The 20,257-nt window shown below is 34.8% G+C and overlaps 1 protein-coding gene across 2 annotated transcripts in view; it reads right to left on the minus strand.

Annotated features, from left to right (window-relative positions):
* Nucleotides 1-575: 575 nt before the first annotated feature.
* The window catches only part of LOC138698800 (uncharacterized), a 28,855-nt gene continuing 9,173 nt past the window's right edge, over nt 576-20,257 (minus strand). Inside the window, exons 1-4 of one of the 2 annotated variants that reach the window (XM_069825024.1) lie at nt 9,235-9,428; nt 6,024-6,123; nt 4,789-4,965; nt 576-1,551 (exon numbers count right to left, since the gene is read on the minus strand). In XM_069825024.1, coding sequence (XP_069681125.1) covers nt 742-1,551; nt 4,789-4,965; nt 6,024-6,123; nt 9,235-9,341 — 1,194 coding nt within the window. In that variant the 5' untranslated portion in view covers nt 9,342-9,428 and the 3' untranslated portion in view covers nt 576-741. Of the gene's footprint in view, nt 1,552-4,788; nt 4,966-6,023; nt 6,124-9,234; nt 9,429-20,257 lie in introns of those variants that run through there. The other variant, XM_069825025.1, reaches the window with a different exon arrangement.

The following is a 20,257-nucleotide window of genomic DNA, read 5'->3' on the forward strand; positions in this document are numbered from 1 at the left end:
ATCAAGATTAATGTTTATTTTACTCTCTAGATTATATCAAGGTCAATGTCGACATTTGTTTCTCGGAAAAAATCAATACTTTCGCGTCTGCGCACATCTCACAATTTACGAGGTATTTCACAAGGTCAGTTCCGCTCCCCAGTCAGATAAGAATAACCTGAATACTTATGAATAATTTCAAGTTAGAAATATGGTCGAGCATAAAAAGTCGTATGAAACTTGACTATTATGGTAATTAAGACGCTCTTATGAAAATTATGAAACTCGCGCTTGTTTCATAAACATACTCGCGTCTTAATTACTACCATTATAGGCTCGTTGCATAATGTACTATTATGTGTACATTCATGTAGCCTATATTGAATATTTATATTGTAACGATATTTATCTAAATTAATTTAAGATACCCGTATTCACATTTTACAGAATAAAAATCTGGAATGCCATAAGTTTGTGCCAAGTCTCTAGTATTTAGGTGTCGTCAAACAAACAAAAAAAAAAAAGCTACTTATTATGACATTCGTCAAAATGACACACTAAATTCGCGGAGGATTGGAAATTACTTAATCTTTCATTATACCAGCATTTATTTTATTCACAATTTCCTTTTTAATAATGTCATTAATTTAAACAATTATTATAACACTGAAATTAAATATTTTTACACTTGAAATAATAAGTAAATGTTATAATATAAAATCATATATAAAAAGATCAACACTAATAATACTATAACATGTTTCATAAATTACTGGTTAAGTAGAAATCTGGTGGCACAAGTTTGTGTTGAACTCCCACAGGCTGCTTAACTGTATATGTTCTATGTGTTGGACAATCAGTTTGACACACAAGTGGTAAGCAATCTTCACATTCTTTCACCGAACCTATATCTAAACTGCTTAGTGATATGTATCTATTATTTTGCACTTCTGTCTTGTTTTGTTTGCTGTTGAGGTGTTGCAATTTTCTGAAATCTACTTCTTCTAAACTGTCTGCCTCACTTATCAGGGATTGTCTATTACTATAATCATCTTGGTCATCATAATTAATTAACACACAATTATTTTTTAAATTACGTTCAGTAGTCTCTTCCTCTTTTCTTGGTGATGTATTCCTGTTTATATTCAATTTTTCCTGTAGAAATAAAGGTATTCGAGGTTGAGACTTGGCAAAATTCAGAGGTAAGTAACAATTGGCTGAAAGTTTAGTGTCTAGCTCATTTCCTTGCAAATTATAGACTTTCTTTTCTCTTGAAATAACTTTCTGAAGACTGGTATTTGGATCATGTGAGTGAAATCTTGTCATCTGATGTCCTTCAACCCTGTTATGGCTTCCTTGGTTGGATAATTGATACACGTTTTCTTCCACTGTCGGAGTGATTTCCACTTGCCCTTGAAATAAATGGAACTTGTGTTCAGCCCTCGGGTATAAAGATTCAGTATTTCTACATAATGATTTTTTGCAATTTTCTGTAACTATCCGTTTATTCCAGGTCTTCATTTTCCAACTTTTGAAGTATTTAGAGACAATATATGCCTCATGCACCTTTGTCTATTAAACAAACAAGAGGAAATCAAACAATTTAAAATGAATTATACTGAGGAGGATCAGAAAGTAACACACAACAATTTCTTTACGGTATACTATTTTGGTTACGACGTTCAAAGTTAGCAGATAGTTTGAATCTTGCGCTACAGATAGCAATGGCTCAATTAGGTGTCACTCTGGCGAAACGAGTGGTAACTACTGAGTAAAGATGTAACATGTGCTAGCATCATCTACTTGTGAAGAGCAGCGAGATGTAGTGCGTTTTTTCTGAGCAAAACAAAAAAGTCCGAGTGAAATTCACAGGGAAATGTTGGAAATGTATGGTGCTGATTGTCTGGACCGTAGCAACATCCCCAGGTGGTGCAGGTTCTTCGAAAATGGCTGAGTAAATCTTACCGACGAAGCACGTTCCAGCCGACAAGTGACCGCTGCAACTCCACCCAATGTCAGAAGCATTGAAGTGACAGTCATCCACCCTACAGTCCAGACCTCGCACCGTCTGAGTTTCACCTCTTCTGGCCAATTAAAAAATTCCTAAGAGGCCAATGCTTAGGTTCGGATGAAGAAGTGAAATCAGTCGTGTGCAGGCGGTTATACGCTCAGAAAATGGAGTTTTATGAATGAGGTGTACTGAATTTGGTATCACGATGGAGGAAATGTGTCGAGAGACTTGGTTTCTGTGTTGAAAAATAGGTAAAAACCTGTAGCTTTTTCTACATTATTTTGTTTTGCTTATCTATTAAATACGTTGCCACAAAAAGTTGTTGTGCATTACTTTTCGATCCTCCTTTGTATATAAAACGACACTAACAGATCTTAATGGGGTTGGCACATTCCTATTAAGTACTGGTAGGAGATGCAATGAAATTTGTCTGTTTAATGTCAATTCACTGGCTGAAGAGCTGAGAGAAAATCTGGCTCCAGAAGAAAACAGAAGATTGATGGAATTATTCTCTATCTCATCTATACTAATAATAAATCTGTAGCCAAAATTTTTCTGGTAATTTTCGATTTTCCAAAAATAATTGGTGTTAACATGTATAATTAACCATCCTGAAACCGAAAATCGCTTTTTTGAAATTTTTGTTTGTATTTCATCTGTCTGTCTGGATGTTTGTTATCTTTTCACGCGATAATGGCTAAACCGATTTATATGAAAATTGGAATATAAATTAAGTTCGTTGTAACTTAGATTTTAGGCTATATGGCATTCAAAATACTTTTTTAAAAGGGAGGTTATAAGGGGGCTTGAATTAAATAAATCGATATATCTCCCTTATTATTAATTTTCATGAAAAATGTTACATAACAAAAGTTTCTTTAAAAATAATTTCCGATAAGTTTTATTCTATACAAAATTTTCATAGAACTGATATTTAATGAGATAAATGAGTTTTAAAATTACAATAACAATGCCATCTAAGGCACTGTACTGATATAAAAATAAATGACTTCGTCTATAAGAGGCCTTGGACAACAACAATCGAAAGCTATTAAACATAGCCTACAGAGAATGTTTCTGTGTTTGTATGAAGTAATATCGGAAGCTAATTAATTGTGTAATTATTATTTCACCATTGGAAAGTGTAGTTTCTCTAGATGGACATAATTCTACAATGTTATTACAGTAACTTCTGAAACATATAGCAAGTAATATAAAGTATACACATTAAAACTAAATGATATGTCAATCTTCATTAAACTATGGTTGCATGTAATAACAATAAATTAAGAAACATGTTAAAGGAATTGTCATTGCACCAAATGATTGCTCTCTGGACTAAAATGATCGCATTTTAATTATTTAAATAAAATTTAAATTAAGTAACATATTAAACGATTTATCCTTCTATCAAACACGAATATTCCCTGGATCAAACGTCCTACTTTAATTATGTAATTACTTTATATTTATTTCTAACAGGTGCAGCGGAGCGTACGGGTATGACTAGTAATTTAATATAACTCAAGCGGAGTGATGATTCTCCAGTGATGCAATTATAATGACTCGACAATTATCATTGAACGTGAATTAACTAAGTTATATTTTTATACTCATAGAAAGGATATTAAATTAATTGATTTTCCATTGCTTTGAGTACCAAATGCGAGATCGACCAGGAAAACTACTGTATTTCGTTCTGTAGTCTTCGAGTGGCGTATTATAGTTCCTAACATGACATCTGCTGCACCTCCTGTGACTTTTGTTAACGAAAAAATGATTCAACACATTGGAGAACTTATTCGGAAAAAGTGACCGAGGAGTAAGTGTCTGTGAATTGGCTAAGAAAGTAAATATCAACGTTGGTAGCATCGAGCAAATTATTTACTAACACTTAAAGTTTTCAAAAGTGTATGCAAGATGAGTGTTCGGAAGTCTGATTGAAGAAAAATCTAGACGAGATGAACTTCGTTTCCAACATCTCCAGAGTTACAATCAAATGGATAACGAGTTCCTCGATAAAGTTGTGGCTACCAATGAGACTTGGGCATTCCAATAAATTCTTGAAACCAAAATGGCTAGCAACAAATGGAACTTTTCACATACGTCACCTTAAAAAAGGTTACAGTGAAATTATTATCTGAGAAAAAGTCAAGGGTTTAGGTTTTCTGGGGCTTGAAAAGACGATATTAATTGATCGATTTTCTATTAGATAAGCAATGAATGCAGCTTCCTTTATATAGTAGTTTTCTTAAAAGAAGCCATAAGGTTCAGACGAAATGGAAATTGTCTAAATGTGTCAACCTCCTTCATATCAACGTCCGTCCTCACTGAGCAAAAATCACAAAGATATTCTTACTGAATTTGATAGGGAAATGGTGCCACGACTTAATACAGCCCAAATTTACTCTCGTGCAACTATTATCTGGTTGGCTTACTGAAGAAAATCTTAGGAGGCAAAACACTTGCAACGAATGACCTGGTGATGAAAGGTGTGCGAAGAGATTGTACAACCAAAAGATCTTCTTCTTCTTCTAATGGCCGGATTGTTGGAAATATTTCGTTTTCCTTACCGAAGATATTCTTTCAAGGAGGAATAAAGAAGCTCCCTGGTTACTTGTAGAAATGTGTCGATATTCTGGGGGACAATTCTGGAAAATGGTCAGGTTTTGAATTTTTTGTGTTTTATGTATGTAATGTTCAGAAATTAAGTCCAGATTAAATTTTAATCCTCAAAATGAAAATATTTTCTAACTTTTTATAGGTTTATGTTACTCAATAAAATAAGTATTGTTTACCTGTACTAAAACGCTTATGGCATTATTTTGTTGTTGTTCAGAAATTTCTATCACTCTGTGAATCATTAAATTGAAGCCATCTTCCAGAAGAAGTAAATTATACATATTTTTTGCATGTTGATATTGCGATCTTACGTCACATCTCTTCTTTACATATGCTGCCATATTTTGCAGGCACTAAAATACAAAATAATATTAATTTAACATTACAAACAAGAAATGTACAATAAATTGCCACAGCAACGTAAATTACACGTTATGCACATACACAGCGCCTTGCTTGAGCCGCAACCAGCGAAACAAAGTTGTCGGAGAAGTAGTCGTTATTGGAAGGCGTATCATAACTAGGAACTTTACTTACAAATTATTTTTAAGGAACCCGCCCTCAAATAAGCCCGTCATCGGTCCCTATCCTGAGCAAGATTAATCCAGTCCCTACCATCATATCCCACCTCCCTCAAATCCATTTTAATATTATCCTCCCACCTACGTCTCGGCCTCCTCAAAAGTTTTTTTTCCTCCTCAGGTTTCCAACTAACATTCTGTATGCATTTCTGGATTCACCATACGTGCTACATGCCCTGTCCATCTCAAACGTCTGGATTTAATGTTCCCAATTATGTTAGGTCAAGAATATAATGCGTGCAGTTCTGCGTTGTGTAGCTTTCTCCATTGTCCTGTAACTTCATCCTTCTTAACCCCAAATATTTTCCTAAGCACCTTATTCTCAAACACCCTTAACCTCTGTTCCTTTTTCAAAGTGAGAGTTTCAAGTTTCATAACCATACAGATCTGCGTTTAATTTCCTCTCGAGTGTCATTTATATTTGTTACTGTGCTCCAAAGTACTTGAATTTTTCCAGCTTTTCAATGGATAAATTTCCAAATTTTATATTTCCATTTCGTATTACTGTATGTTCTGGCCACGAGACATGAACATATACTTTGTTTTTCGCAAGTAAAATTCCCGTGTTTTCCCTAATAGCTTGTGGATTTTCTCCTAATATATTCACGTCATCCACATAAACAAGCAGCTGATGTAAGTCGTTCAATTCCAAACCCTCTCTGTTTTCCTGCATTTTTTAATGACATATATTCTATCTAGAGAAAAGTTAAAAAGTCCGTCAAACCCCTGGCCACGCTTCCTCTCTCCCCTCACTCCGTCCATCCGCTGTCTGAGGCTCTCAGCTGGGACGCGAAAAGTAAAGGTTATCATGAACGTATCAAATAGCATACCTTTGACTGCAAATTGTAACTCCATACTAATAATGCTCGCGTATTCTTACATTTCGTTTCCATCCTTTTTTGATATTGTGACAACCAATTGTTTAACCACCTGTAAATAAAATAAAGCAAAATAACATTTTAGCTCGGCCCTTAACATGACAAATACCCTGAAAAAGAATGCCTGAGGATGTATACAGATGGTTTCAAATTTGACTAAACTACAGCAGAAGCTGCCAATTTTTTCCCCATTACATAGGTAGGCCTACCAATGGGCAGGTACAAAACAAACTTCGTTGGAGAAATTGAAGCAATTCGCCTGGTTAACAATTAATATAAAATTACTTAGTCATACATTAAAAAGTGTTAAAATTTTAAAAAAGATATGTACTTTCGACAGACGGCCCGTTTCGACGTTATGTCTCGTCTTCTTCAGTGTCTCTTGAACTACTGGTGATCTTGATTCTGCGATGTGCATTTGTCGATGGTAGGGGTGGGGATGTGTTGCTCTTATGGTGGGGGCTGGCTGTTTGTGTGTTATGACGTATCATGACGTCGAATAATGTGTGGGTATTGAACTGTAATTGTGTGTTAAGTATATGTTGTGGATATGTTATTGTATGTTTATATATTTTGTATTGTTCTAGGATGTTTAACTGTGAATTTTTTGATGTGATGTGTAAAATTTCCATATCTGTTTCTATATTATTATAGTCATGATTATTGTTGATAATCTGGTCTGCATAATTTGATGTGATGTAGGATTTGGTTATAGCTTTAATATGTTCATTATATCTTGTGTGAAAGGATCTTCCTGTCTGTCCTATGTAAAAATGTGGGCAACTATTGCATTTTAGTTTGTAAACTCCAGTTGAATTATATTTATGTGAATGTTTAATGTGATTATTTAGATATTTCTGTGTTGTGTTGTTTGTTTTGTATGCTATCTTGTATTTTAGTTTTCTGAATGAAGTTGCAATTTTGTGAGTATTGGTATTGTGCTATGTTAATGTTATGTATTTATTCTCGCGTGGTGTTTGTGTTGGTTTGTTCTGTTTTTGTTTTGCCTTTTTTATTAGTGTGTCTATTATGTTAGGGTTATATCCATTGTCTTGTGCTATATATTTTATTGTGTTTAATTCTTCAGTGTAGTTGTCATTGTTCACCAGTGGTTCAAGAGACACTGAAGAAGACGAGACATAACGTCGAAACGGGCCGTCTGTCGAAGGTATATACCTTTTTTAAAATTTTAACACTTTTTAACGTATGACTAAGTAATTTTATGTTTTTAACAAAGTGTTAACGTGAACTTTAATCAATGAATAACAATTAATGTATAGACCCAATATAACCTTCCAGTGGATCCCTGCCCATGTGGGGATAGAGGGTAACAAAATTGCAGATAGGCTGACCAAGAAAGACACCGAAGTCGAGATAAATGGAAGACTCTACAGGTTAATTGTATGGAGTTATTTATTATTTATTTTACTTATTTATTTAATCTGGTGGAGTTAAAGCCATCAGGCCTTCCCGTACACACCAGCAGAATGAATACAATTAGGCATATACAAAAAATAAAAGCAGAGAGAAGAAGAAAATAAGAAATAGAAATAAAATTGCAAATACAAATACGAAAATTCAAAACCAGAGGAGAAAAATGTACTAGCCTAGTAGAAAGATAAGCTCACAACAGGCACAGAAAGTAATAATGCAATATACTCACTAGGCTACCTAATATATTACTGATGAAAGAAAATGACTAAACATCTAAAAATAAGTAACTGATTGTAAAAATATCAAGAGTTATGCAATAAGAGACCAACTAACAAAAATATTATTATAGATTTTTTTATTAATTTGTCATACAGAATAATATCTGTAATATTGCCAATTAATATTTGAGGAGAAAAATTCGCTCCGGCACCGGGGATCGAACCCGGGTTCTTGGTTCTACGTACCAAGCGCTCTGACCACTGAGCTAGCCGAATTCAATCCACAGCACCGGATCGAACCTTCCTCCTTTAATGTTTTCCCTTTATGGCCGGACTCCAACTTAGGCATATATGTTGACGTATATGTCCAACGTCAACTGCCATTATACTAGGAGCGCACTCAGCTGAGTGACTTATTTGGCCGGGATTCCGCAGTTAAGTGCACAGTAATCTGTACAGACATATGTATGCACTGCTAGCTATGAGAATATTATAGATTTTTTTTATTAATTTGGCATACAGAATAATATCTGTAATATTGATAATTAATATTTGAGGAGAAAAATTCGGCGTAGCTCAGTGGTCAGAGCGCTTGATACGTAGAACCAAGGACCCGGGTTCGATCCCCGGTGCCGGAGCGAATTTTTCTCCTCAAATATTAATTAACAAAAATATGTTTTCGTGATATTGACCATTAAAGTATATCTGGGTATTAAACATTTTATATAAGTGTAACATTACTATTACAAAAAATAGCAGATATAATAATAAAAACAGCTAACCGATTTTAATAACAGTCCATCAGTTGATTTAATATTGCAAAGCAAAATAAATAAGTGAACTTTATGCAACAGAAGAATTTTGCTTATACATGACAGCAGAGTGTATACATATATTGCATTCTTAATTTTTTTCTGAGTTAAGTAATCCAGCCAATAACAGATCTGGGTAAATATCTATTTTCTTTTTCAAATTGTCGGTTGGTCTATTGTTACATAACTCCGTGCAATTCAATAATGAAAATTAAATTGCAAAAAATTAAAGAAGTAGACAAGAAGCAATAGAGCAAGCAAAGGGGAGAAAATGGGAGAATGTACGAGAATTATGGGAAACCAAAAAGAAGACACTTCGAAAGGAAGTCATGGCAGCTTCTAGACTGACATCCGGCCACGACTTTCCAGCAGCACTCATTCTACTCGACAAGCGAATGCACCATTTGCCATACCCAAAATTCCATCATTGATGCTGACCATCTACTGGACTCAATCGTATTCGTAAAAAAGAAACAAACTTAGCCATGTTTTATTGGGGTGCCGGAAGTACAATGGAATAATTCTCCATGTAGCCATAGGAACGACAACATTTTTATCCACTACTGGATGAGGCTCATTATCCTACTTAAGCTCAATTCATGAATGATTACAGAATATAACGGTGAAGGTAGTGATGACGTCGATGTGTGATGATACTACGAAAGTTGAGAGTTGTATGAAGTGCTGTGAATTCCGTACCTTTCGCAAATTAAGTTGTTCATTATGGCTCTTATTTCCATTTTTCTTCTTCGTATTTTGAGCAATTCACTATGGACATTCAGCCATGCTGTAAAAATACTTCTCATGAGTAACTGATCCCCATGCTTCGCTGCCAACTGAAGAAGGTATTTATTTTTGCAATCTTCTTCATATCTTTCCCTCCATATGTTTAAACATATAGTCAGCCGAACTGCAAGACACATCAATGTAGCACACCCTAAAATGTCTGTTCAAATCTTTGAAATAGATACACAGAATACATTTGATATTATTTATACCCATTTTTTTAGTGTAACGTCTATATTCGATTTACATTAGTAGAAAAATTAAAGGATTTGGCGGAACATTTTCTTACACTGACGTCATTAGACTTTGGTTATCTTCGAAATTCTTTTGTTATATGCATTACATAGGCCTACTTAGTATAAAAAGATAGCCGCGGATAAACTCAACAGTGTGAACGAGTCTATTCCTACACGAAGGGAAGTCACATATAGAATGGAAGTGATGTAACCCTGCAGACTGAAGAGGCCAATAGAATATATTAAAATAAATAAAAAACCTATTAAGCATTTTGTAATAATTAAGTGCATGGTTAATTAGAAATGTGTGCTCAAAGTCTGTGTAATTTGGCAACAGCGCATCGCCGGTACACCTAAAGGTACGGTCACACGTCGCTATTTTTGCAGCGCTGCAGTACAAAAAAACTGCGCAACTCTTGTACTGCGACGTGTGAACAACGGTGCAACCCCAAAAGTAGCGGCTGCCGAACCTGCTGCCCGCTACTTTTTCATGCTGCGCGCAGCTTAAAAGTAGCGACGTGTGAACAGGATTCTCAGGGTTGCAGCCGCAGCATTTTTGATATCGGTTTTGTTGAAACTTTTGCTGCGGTTGCAACCAGTGTTACCACCCAAATGTGGCAATGATACTTTTATTGTTTGGGTATATTTTAATGTTAGATGTGATGAAAATAAATTATTTGTAACAGTTATTAAATACACAACACAGTCTGAGCATAATTGCTGACGATATAATTCATTTTTTAAATTTTCCTTAGCGTAGTTCCAAACAGGAGGGTTGCCAACATTGATTACGTGAATATACTGTTGATTATCATTTAAGTATATAGGGGTTTTTAAAAGCATTATAGTAAAAATAATGTCAATTTCTGAATACTAGATACGACAGAAAAGCAAATAATAGATAAGGAAGCTTTCGCATGAGTTTCTTAATAATGCGAACATAACCACAAAATGTATATTGAGAAGTCAACACGGAGATGGAAACCTGCAGCATGACTGCGGCTGCAAAAGTAACGCCTTGTGTGTGAACAGACTCGCAACCTCCAGTTGCAACTTTTGCAGCTCTCGGGTTGCGCAGCACGAAAAGTAGCGTGCAGCGCGCTACTTTTAGCTTCCGTGTGAACACGACACGCAACTTTTGCAGCTGCAGTACAAAAGTTGCGCTGCAAAAGTAGCGATGTGTGACCGTACCTTAAGAAAACACACACGCATTCGGTCTGAATAGCAGCGTTCCGTCCTTTAGTCACTCCAGTAGGGTTGCCTGATTTCTTAATGGTAGAAAATACCGAGGCATGTTAATATTTTATTTAATTTTCAAAGAATTTAGTAAACAGCCAACAGTAATTTGCGATGACAATTAAGAGAGAGGATGCTTCTCACTAGGACCATTCAGAGATCCAAATATAAAAAACATGTTAAAGATAAAATCCAATTAACATTTATTAATGCTTCTTCCCTGTCCAGACGAGATTCCCGACTGATGCCCGAACTAGCGTCAAGGCTGCGCAGCTAAATTCGAAACACGAGCAACGCATGCGCAAGAGAAAAAAAATCTACTATTGGTCCGAGCAAAAATGTTGTCAGGCATTCACTCCAGAATACAGATTATGTAATGTTCCGTTACATATGGCGCGCTAAGTTGTCAGTAACGGCACTATTTTCTCGCAGAAATGTAGTGTGACTCAGTACGCAGCCAACTGCGTCGAGTGAAGATCGTGTCGACTCTACTTCTTCACAGCGTTCTTATGAAATCTTATTATTTAAATCTTTCAGGATTAACGTTATTTTCTGTTCGATTTTATCACAGGTAACTATTAAAAATAACTACTGTAATGACAATGACTGTTAGGCGAGACAATGACTTCATACAAAGTTCGTAATTTTCAGATGCTATAGCGGCTGTTCAAAACGTGTGTTGCTTTTGAAAATCTCGTAGACTGTAAAGTATGATTAGTAACAAATAAAAATCGCCGGAGTTCAAGTAACTATCTAACGAACGAACGAATGAATGAAAGAATGAGGGAGAGAAAAGGAATTATCAATTAAAATGTACAACATTTTTATAATCGCGTCCTTGCAATGGAAGTTATTTTCCGCTCAGCCCTGTATACAGCACGAGGATATGGTAAGTTATTAATGAATTACCTTTATTTATTTCTGATTGGATCATCTCCATTTGTTCTTTCTCTTTGTTACGTTTTCGTAATCTGTATGTTATATAAGATCTCCACACGTTGAATGTTCTCTGTAAAAGTTTTCTCAAGAAGCTAGCGTTTGCAAACTGCAAATTTGTCTGGTCTTGTTTCTTCTTGATAGCATACATTCTCCACAAATCGAAAGCCTTATGAAGAAGTTTTTCTTCCATCTGCTCCATCATTTCCTTAAGTCTGTGTTTAATCACGACTTGATTCTCGTGAAAAACTAACCACTTATTCCACACTGTTTTCTTTAATTTCAAATTATAATATAAAGTTAGCTGCGTAATTTGATTACGTTTTTCTTTTCTTCCTGAAATAAACTGATAAACAAATTTCAGACTGTGAAAATTGAACACTTAGCCTGTAACTTATAAAACAAACAACACAATTCCTGGTCACGCTTTAATATAAGTCTTATATACTTATCTTCGCAATATTAAAGCAGTAGCGCCTAACTTTAGAAAATATACTCAGATTGTAAATAATAACGTGAATATGCCTGTTAATTTTGTTTAAACAATATGCAATACACGTACACAGAGATAACAAAGATTAAAAAAAATAGACCTGTACAATAATATAAGTATAATGTCGTCTGTCTATGTAAGATAATTTTGCTATTTCATCTAGTTACCTTTCCAACCTTTTACAAAAGATGACTTACACTTTGAAAGATACAGAAAGGAACATATTACATGAATGAAATGTAAGTCATTTCTTTCTAAACGGATTTTGTTCAAATTCAATATCTACAACTTCGCTGGCTACAAGTCAGCTTTTTCCGAGACTAATGTTATAATACAAATTAATCATTTTTAATAAAACATTAATGGAACTTTTTAGAAGTCAAAAACACAAAATGGCCATTAACTCTATATCTACCGGGTACGTAATGAAATGTGACGGTTTTCATAGCCTTCTTGTAGAATACTAAGCCGAATTAAAGAAAAACACATAGGCCTACTTACTCTGAAGAAAATAGTATTACAATACAACTTACATGTATCCATTTTTGGATGCACTTATACTGCATTTTTTGGCTATACCAGCTAGCAGAAAGCTTCATTTGCATGTTCTTTTTGGATTTATCTTCCGTCCATTTCAGCCAAGATTGAAAGCACCTAATGTGAAATTTAATATGCTTATTAGAAAGATATTAATATAGCCTAGTTCTAAAAAAAATGGTGAATTAAAAAACTCATTCTTACTTCCTATAACAAAGACGAATTTAAATATGAAAATGATGCTTATATTTGCATTCCTTGGACAAGAGCGAATGAAACAGTATCTTACCATTTACCATAATTTTAACGACTCGTTCTTAAAAAAACTGATAGGAATCCTGAAGAAAATAGGTGTAGATTGGATAGAGAGGAGTCAGTTCAGTAATCTTTATATGAAACGAGTCTAAGTCAGGATAGCAGAAGAAATGTCTTAAGGAAGTGAAGTAGGGAGAGGAGTACGACAATAATGTCCTTTGTCACCTACCCTGTTCAACATCTACTTGGAGGATTTAATGAAGAACTATTTTCAGAATATGGGAGGAGTGATAGTAGGAGGGAGAAAAATTAGTGCATAAGATTTGCTGTTGATATGGCGTTGTTAGCAGAAGAAGGGGGATACTAAATGATATGCTGCTGAAGATAAATGACAGCTCTTAGCAGTATGGCATGAAGATAAATGCCAACAAGACGAAGATCATGGTTGTCGCAAGAAAAAGAAAGAAGGTAAACGTGCGAATACTGAGGCAGTAGAGTAAGTGGACAGCTTCAAATACTTGGGGTGCACTATAAGCAGTAATATGAGCTGTTGCCAGGAAGTCAAAAGGAAGATAGAAATGGCCAAGGAAGCTTTTAATTGAAAAAGGAGAATCTTCTGCGGACCTCTGGAAAAAGAAGTAAGGAAGAGACTAGTGAAGCGCTTTGTGTCAAGTGTGGCATTATATGGAGCAGAAACATGGACATTACGACGAAGTGAAGAGAAGCGAATAGAAGCATTTGAAATATGGATGTGGAGAAAAATGGAACGTGTAAAATGGACCGGTAGAATAAGAAATGAAGCTGTGTTGAAAAAAGTGAGTGAAGAAAGAATGATGCTGAAACTGATCAGGAAGAGAAGAAGAAATTACCTGGTGAAATATGCACTGGAAGGAATGATTAACGGAAGAAGAGTTCGGGGCAGAAGAAGATACCAGATGATAGACGACATTAAGATATATAAATCATATGCGGAGACTAAGAGGAAGGCAGAAAATAGGAAAGAGTGGAGAATGCTCGGTTTGCAGTGAAAGACCTGCTATTTGGCAGAACACTATGTATATATGTATACTTAAAATATTGAGTATAACATTTTGTTTCACTCTTAGCCTTCCTGACTTTAGAAGTGTCGTGTTTTTTTTTAACGATTTTCTATTGTACAAACTTATCTAGTAGTAGCAGACAGAAATAATTATAAAGAAATTCAACACGAAATTATATTTGTCAGGGTTACAATTCAAACTGCAGTTTATGAATAGGCTATTTTTATGTCCACCTGCTTTGGAGATTTGTGTTTGCAAGTTTGAGGGTAGACTTTGGCATGAGCTCATTAACAATTTCCTTGCAAGTAGGCTTAACAATTTTCTTGTGGATCGTCTTGGTAATTCTAGTGATGCATTCTTAGAGTAACAGAAATGTCTAAAATAAATCTTAATACCTTTCTTGGAGCTTCTTTACGTATTGCATTTCTGCTCTTATTTCCAATTTTTGCTGTAGTCTTATTTCTCGCAAATTCAGTAACCATATTCTAATAGCACTTGTCAAACAGGTTAGCTGGTAAAAAGATACAGCCTAGAAAAACAAGTTTTATAATTTGTAAGTGACAGATCAGTATTAAAAAAATATATACAGGCCTATTATTTAATTTGTGTCGAAGCATTTTTTTAAAGTACATTTCATTAAAATTCTTGGTTCAAACTCACATTCTTAACAGTCTTAATAATAAGCATTTGAGATGAATAAAATTGAATGAATCACTATAATGCAATGCAATGTAATATAGAATAATATGACAATGTGTAGTAAATTTTGTAATGTATAAAATGATACAAAATATTTAAAAATGTAATAGGGACAATAAATGAATAAAATTAATTATTCTGACTTCAAATCGTTCATTTTATAGTACTTCATCTAAGATTGCAATACCTGAGCCTCCATTTCCTTTACAGCACAGGCTTTAAGCCACCTTCTCCTCCATATTTTAAGAGAGTGAGCGCATGTCATTGTATATAAGAAATACTCAGACTGCTCCTTGTAATAGTACTTTTTCTTCTTGAGTATAACATAACGTCTTAGCAATCCTAAACACTTCTCTAGTATCTTCACCCTAAAAGATAATTCATTATTTTCATATTAAAAAATTGTCAACTTCTCATAAATGTTGGCCAGACAAGATAGTATGCAACGTCGGCTTTGGTGGAAAAAAGTAGTAAAAAAAGAGAAATCACACTTGATAAATAGAATACTATTCTAATTACGTTAAAAATTATCCGTGAAAGTGTATGGTCCCCTCGATCCCCCGACTTAATCCTCAGTGACTTTATCTCTGGGAAACTTAAAAAGATAAAGTGTATAAATTAATCCACAAGCCCTAGAAGAACTGAAAAAATAGCATCCACGAAAACGTCGCCTCCGTTTCTCAAAGTGCAGCAAGTTATGCATTATTTATTAAGCAGGTAACAAGAAAATTTGGAACAAGAAGCAGAGAGTTTCAGATTCTCCCTCTTTATGTTGATTTGGTGAGTAAATGACGTTTTATATGTAAGCAGAGGGGAAACAGGAGGGTAGGAGTGTCTGGAGAGAGAAAAATAATAGCTAATATTAGGCACGGAAGATGCAATAAGGAGCATCGAATACCTGAATAGGCCTATTTAGAGTATTTCGTAACATGTGGATCCAAATTCATCGGTAAACAGGAGACGCTAAAATACTGAAAAAAGTTAATTTACCCACAGATTCAATGTTAGTTCGTGCAGATTCTATTGACTGGCCTGCGTGTTCTCCAGACTTAAATCCAATGTACTTTTACTTGTGGAGCCACTTGAAAACAATTACAGTTTATTCACAATCCACACGCAACACTGAAATACTTCGTCAGCGTATTCAAGATGAGTGCCAACTTATCCGACAAATATCTGGTATTTTTTTAAAGAATACGACAGTATACGATGCGACGACTTCAGGTGTGCTTTCAAGCTGAAGGTGGCCATTCTGAGCATTTCTGTAACGATAAGCAGTTCCACATTGCTCACATACAATCATGACTGTAATTTGGAACCAAGATGAAATGGGACAAATGCTTATATGAATTTTTGTATTATTTTTGTGTCCTGTTCACTGACGAATTGGGTCCCATATAGTACGAAAAACAGTCTGCTTATATTTAAGAATATTTACTCGTACATTAATATATGATATTGTGGTTTCTCGAATAACAAACATTGCGCTGTCTTTGTAACTAGCACATGGGAGCATGTCCACCAATAACCAAAGTTGTCGCTATCCAGTTAGGAGATAAATTGTTCACTCCGTATTAGTAATAATTAGTTGTAGCATTACCACCACCAACTATAAGAAATAACACTTCCTTTAATGACTACAACAATGTTACGTTTTGGCTGTATCTTAACATTTAATATTCAATATAATATGAAATGTTCGTCACTTGGAAGGAATTAAAGATAAAAAACAAAGAGAAGTGTGTCGTCCTTAGCCTAAATACACGTTCAATATGGAATAGAATGTTACCGTACATGTGTGGCATTTACCTGAAAAAATCATTCGCCTTTTTAAGTTGCGGAAGCATTTTCAGATTCTCCCTTGTTTCTGCAGCTAATTCCCAACGTTTCCAAGCACATGTACTTACAAAAACCGCTCGATATTCTTGCATAATTATATTACTTGCTTGAAATCTTTTCTTCGTATTTGCATACTTAATAAAACTGTTAATTATATTTCTCTGAAATAAAATGAGATGGTAATTGAGTGCTCAGTAAAGACATGACGTAATAAAAATGATTTACGTATCGTGTATCCCTCCGAGAAAATCTTTCATATATTTCACCGTTGTCTCACTTAGATTTGAACACGGATGCAAAATCATGCGCTTGTGATATTTTGTAATGAAGAGTCCCTCACAATCAATGTCTTAAAGGTGACAATTACTAAACCTTTAATTTCGTGTTGTAGTGCAGCACAGCTTTCTTGTTGTAAATCTGTCGCCTTTTTTTGAAGATGACATAATATTTCCAATGATTAAAACTAGATTTCATCATCTTCATCTCACTAAACAATAATGCTTGGGCCATATCATTTCTTTCAATCCGAATTTTAACGAATCTGAAAAATGTAATTTTATTATAGTTAGGCATAGAAAAGTAGGGTAATAAAATATACAAAATACATATTTGCAACTTGTAATTTCAAAACCGACTTTGAAATAGCATATTACGATATACAATTAAAAATAAACACACATTTTTAATATAAGATAATAATAAAGCAGTAATTGTGTGAGGGAATTTTTGTCATGATTAATGTTAAATTATATTATACAATGCTTTAAGAATGTTCTTCTGTAGCAGGTAGAAATGCAGATACCAGGCTAAAGAAATAAATTAGACTGGTACTACTTCCTCTGAGCACATATTTTGCAGAAGTTAATAAGATCTCTTGAACTGCTGCATACTTAGTTAGAAATGGTACTGTACAATTACATAAATAAAAAAATGCGTGACGCAACAGTCCACAGAGGCCAAGGCCAACTATCTGACTGCTGGCCTCACGCCCACATACTTCAGCAGAATCAACCAATATGAGAATAATGTGTGGTTAGCAAGATAATCCCTCCAGCCATTATAGCTTTATAGATGGCTTTAGAAATCAGATTTAGCTACCTATTGTAATTCCCCAAATTCATCACGATGCTGGGTGAACACCTATCCCATACATTGGCCGAAATTTCGTGAAAAAAAATCCTTCCCCATGAGGACTCGAACCAGTGTTAATTACGTATCGCTAATGTAAGATATTACTCATAAGTAAAGACCGTTTTCTCTGTCCCACAACATTGGAATAAGTATAAGTGTGAACGACCTTCTCGGGGGAGGACTTCCGCCTCGGACCGTTAAGGGAGCCTTGGGTGGTTGCCGAAGCAGGAGTGGTATATGGATTCTGTTGGCTGTAGGGACCGGTCGTTAAGGGGGTCAAGTAGTTACGTCGGTGCGCGTAGAGGATCGGTGGGCACGCAACTCATCTCATACAGGGAGGTGTACAATAGACCTCAGGTCGTAGTGCGTGGGATGTTCTCTCCCTCCCTTCTAACAAGGAAAAAAGTTTGCATGGGTTATACAATACGGGCACGCGTCCTTCAAAGAGACTCTGCTCACCATCACAAGAAGTAACGAGCACTACAGGATCACTCTACAACACGTTCCTTACTCCTAAACAAGTACAGTATGCTTCAGTGTAGGAATGTTTATGATATTGTGCACTAGACCTATTAGTTAAAATAAAGGTGCATAAAACAAGTGTACGAAAGTACAGAAATGGGTAGAGGAATTCGAAAGACAGTATGTCTGTGTAAGTGGCGACATAATTGTGTGTAATTCATGCAAGCCTGATATAATATGTTCTAAAAGACGGTATTTAAAGCAGCACTATAATTAAAAATACATATAAACCATTTGAAATTGATAGAAAGTTAAGTGGGTCTGACGATCTTCCTTGGACTAGTAATTCAGTGTCAGCGGGGGAATTTAGCAGAGATCTGTATGAAATGATGGTGCATGCCAACATTCCAACAACAAAATTGAGGCCAAACACTCAAAAACTTTGTTGGAAAGTATACTTGAACACAAGGGCAGTACATGTGTCAAAGTAGTGTCGGTATTTTAAGTTAAATTTTACAGAAAAGATTATTGTAATATAGATTTAAACATGTCATTCAGGGCAATACCTGTGTTACAGTTGTACCGGTGTTTTAAGTTAAAATTTTACATCAAATATTATTGTAATATAGGCTTAAATATGTTGTTAAGAGTATAGTACCTCTGCTGCAGTAACATTTTAAGTTAAAAGTTTACAGCAAAGACTATAATATATTCTTTTGTAATACACAACACAGCCCTACTCTTGAAATCATTCTTTTATGTGTGTGTTTGTTGTCCTTGGTGCGGGAATCGTCTGTTCTCATCATACAGCACCACACACCATTAGGCCCGTAACACACTTACAGAGTTTTCGCCAGCGAGAAAATTAAAAAATTGATAATATGGATTCAAATGGACGTCCACTCACTGGAAGAGATTCTCGTTCGAGGCAAAAACCTCGCGCGAGTTTCTCGCAGGAATCGGTAGCTCAGCGAATTTTCTTGACACATTTATCAAAGATGTTTGACATTTATACTCTTTATGACGATTGAATGTAGAAAAAGATAACACAGGTGGCGATGAATTGTATTGTTTTTATTGAAAATGAGGACAGCGAATAGGGATTATAAAGAATGGACACTGAGAGAATTTTCCTGTGTTTTGTTTCTCTGTGCGCCAGCGTTTAGTTCCACTTTCAAGCGCTAGAGGTTAGTGTAATCGAGCATACGCTAAGATAATAATTGAGAACAGAGTTGAGACACAGGATCCAAATATTGTCTACCTTATTGCATAATCCAGTAACGCTTTGCTTCAAATAAATTCAAGTTAACAGCTTTTCCTTACTTCTCAGTGACAAACAAGTTGTAATAATAATATTTTATATTTCAGATATAATAAATTATATTATAAAATAATATAATACATTATAAAATTACGTATCGAATTCGTTTAATATTTGTATATAATATAATATAATATAATATAATATAATATAATATAATATAATATAATATAATATAGGTATATGGTTTTACTTCTCGTAAGAGTTTTGTTTTTCCATTTTCAGCGCTGTCAAATCATTACATATTTCAATTGTTGTTGGGGTCAACGTCTCAACTCTCATTATAAAGGAACTCTAGAGTCTAAACATTACAGTTAATGAGGGATTTATTATTTTATGGATCCAATTTATTTTATTTGAGTACATAATGTACCTATATGTATTAATTATGTGTTATATTTCCACTGTGTCGACTGCTAGCTGGTGTGATGTCAGCGCCAACTCTAGGGAGAAAGCAGAATCTCACGCTTTAGCTGGCTTGAAGGTCATTGAAATCAGTCCGGCTACATCAAAGGTACCGACGCGAAGTGTCCATTCTTTATAATCCCTATTCGCTGATGAGGAAAGATGGTTGATAATTGCAGTCAGAAACTTATCGAACTTGTACGATGTCACCCGTAAGCCTATTTATATGATACACGGGATGAAAACTATAAAAACACGAAACATAAAGAAGAAATCTGGAGACAAATATCAGATTATCTGAAAATAAATAGGGCTATATATTATTTTGATGAGATTTAATAGTACT

This window comes from Periplaneta americana, chromosome 4, assembly GCF_040183065.1.
Source record: "Periplaneta americana isolate PAMFEO1 chromosome 4, P.americana_PAMFEO1_priV1, whole genome shotgun sequence".
Taxonomy (NCBI): domain Eukaryota; kingdom Metazoa; phylum Arthropoda; class Insecta; order Blattodea; family Blattidae; genus Periplaneta; species Periplaneta americana.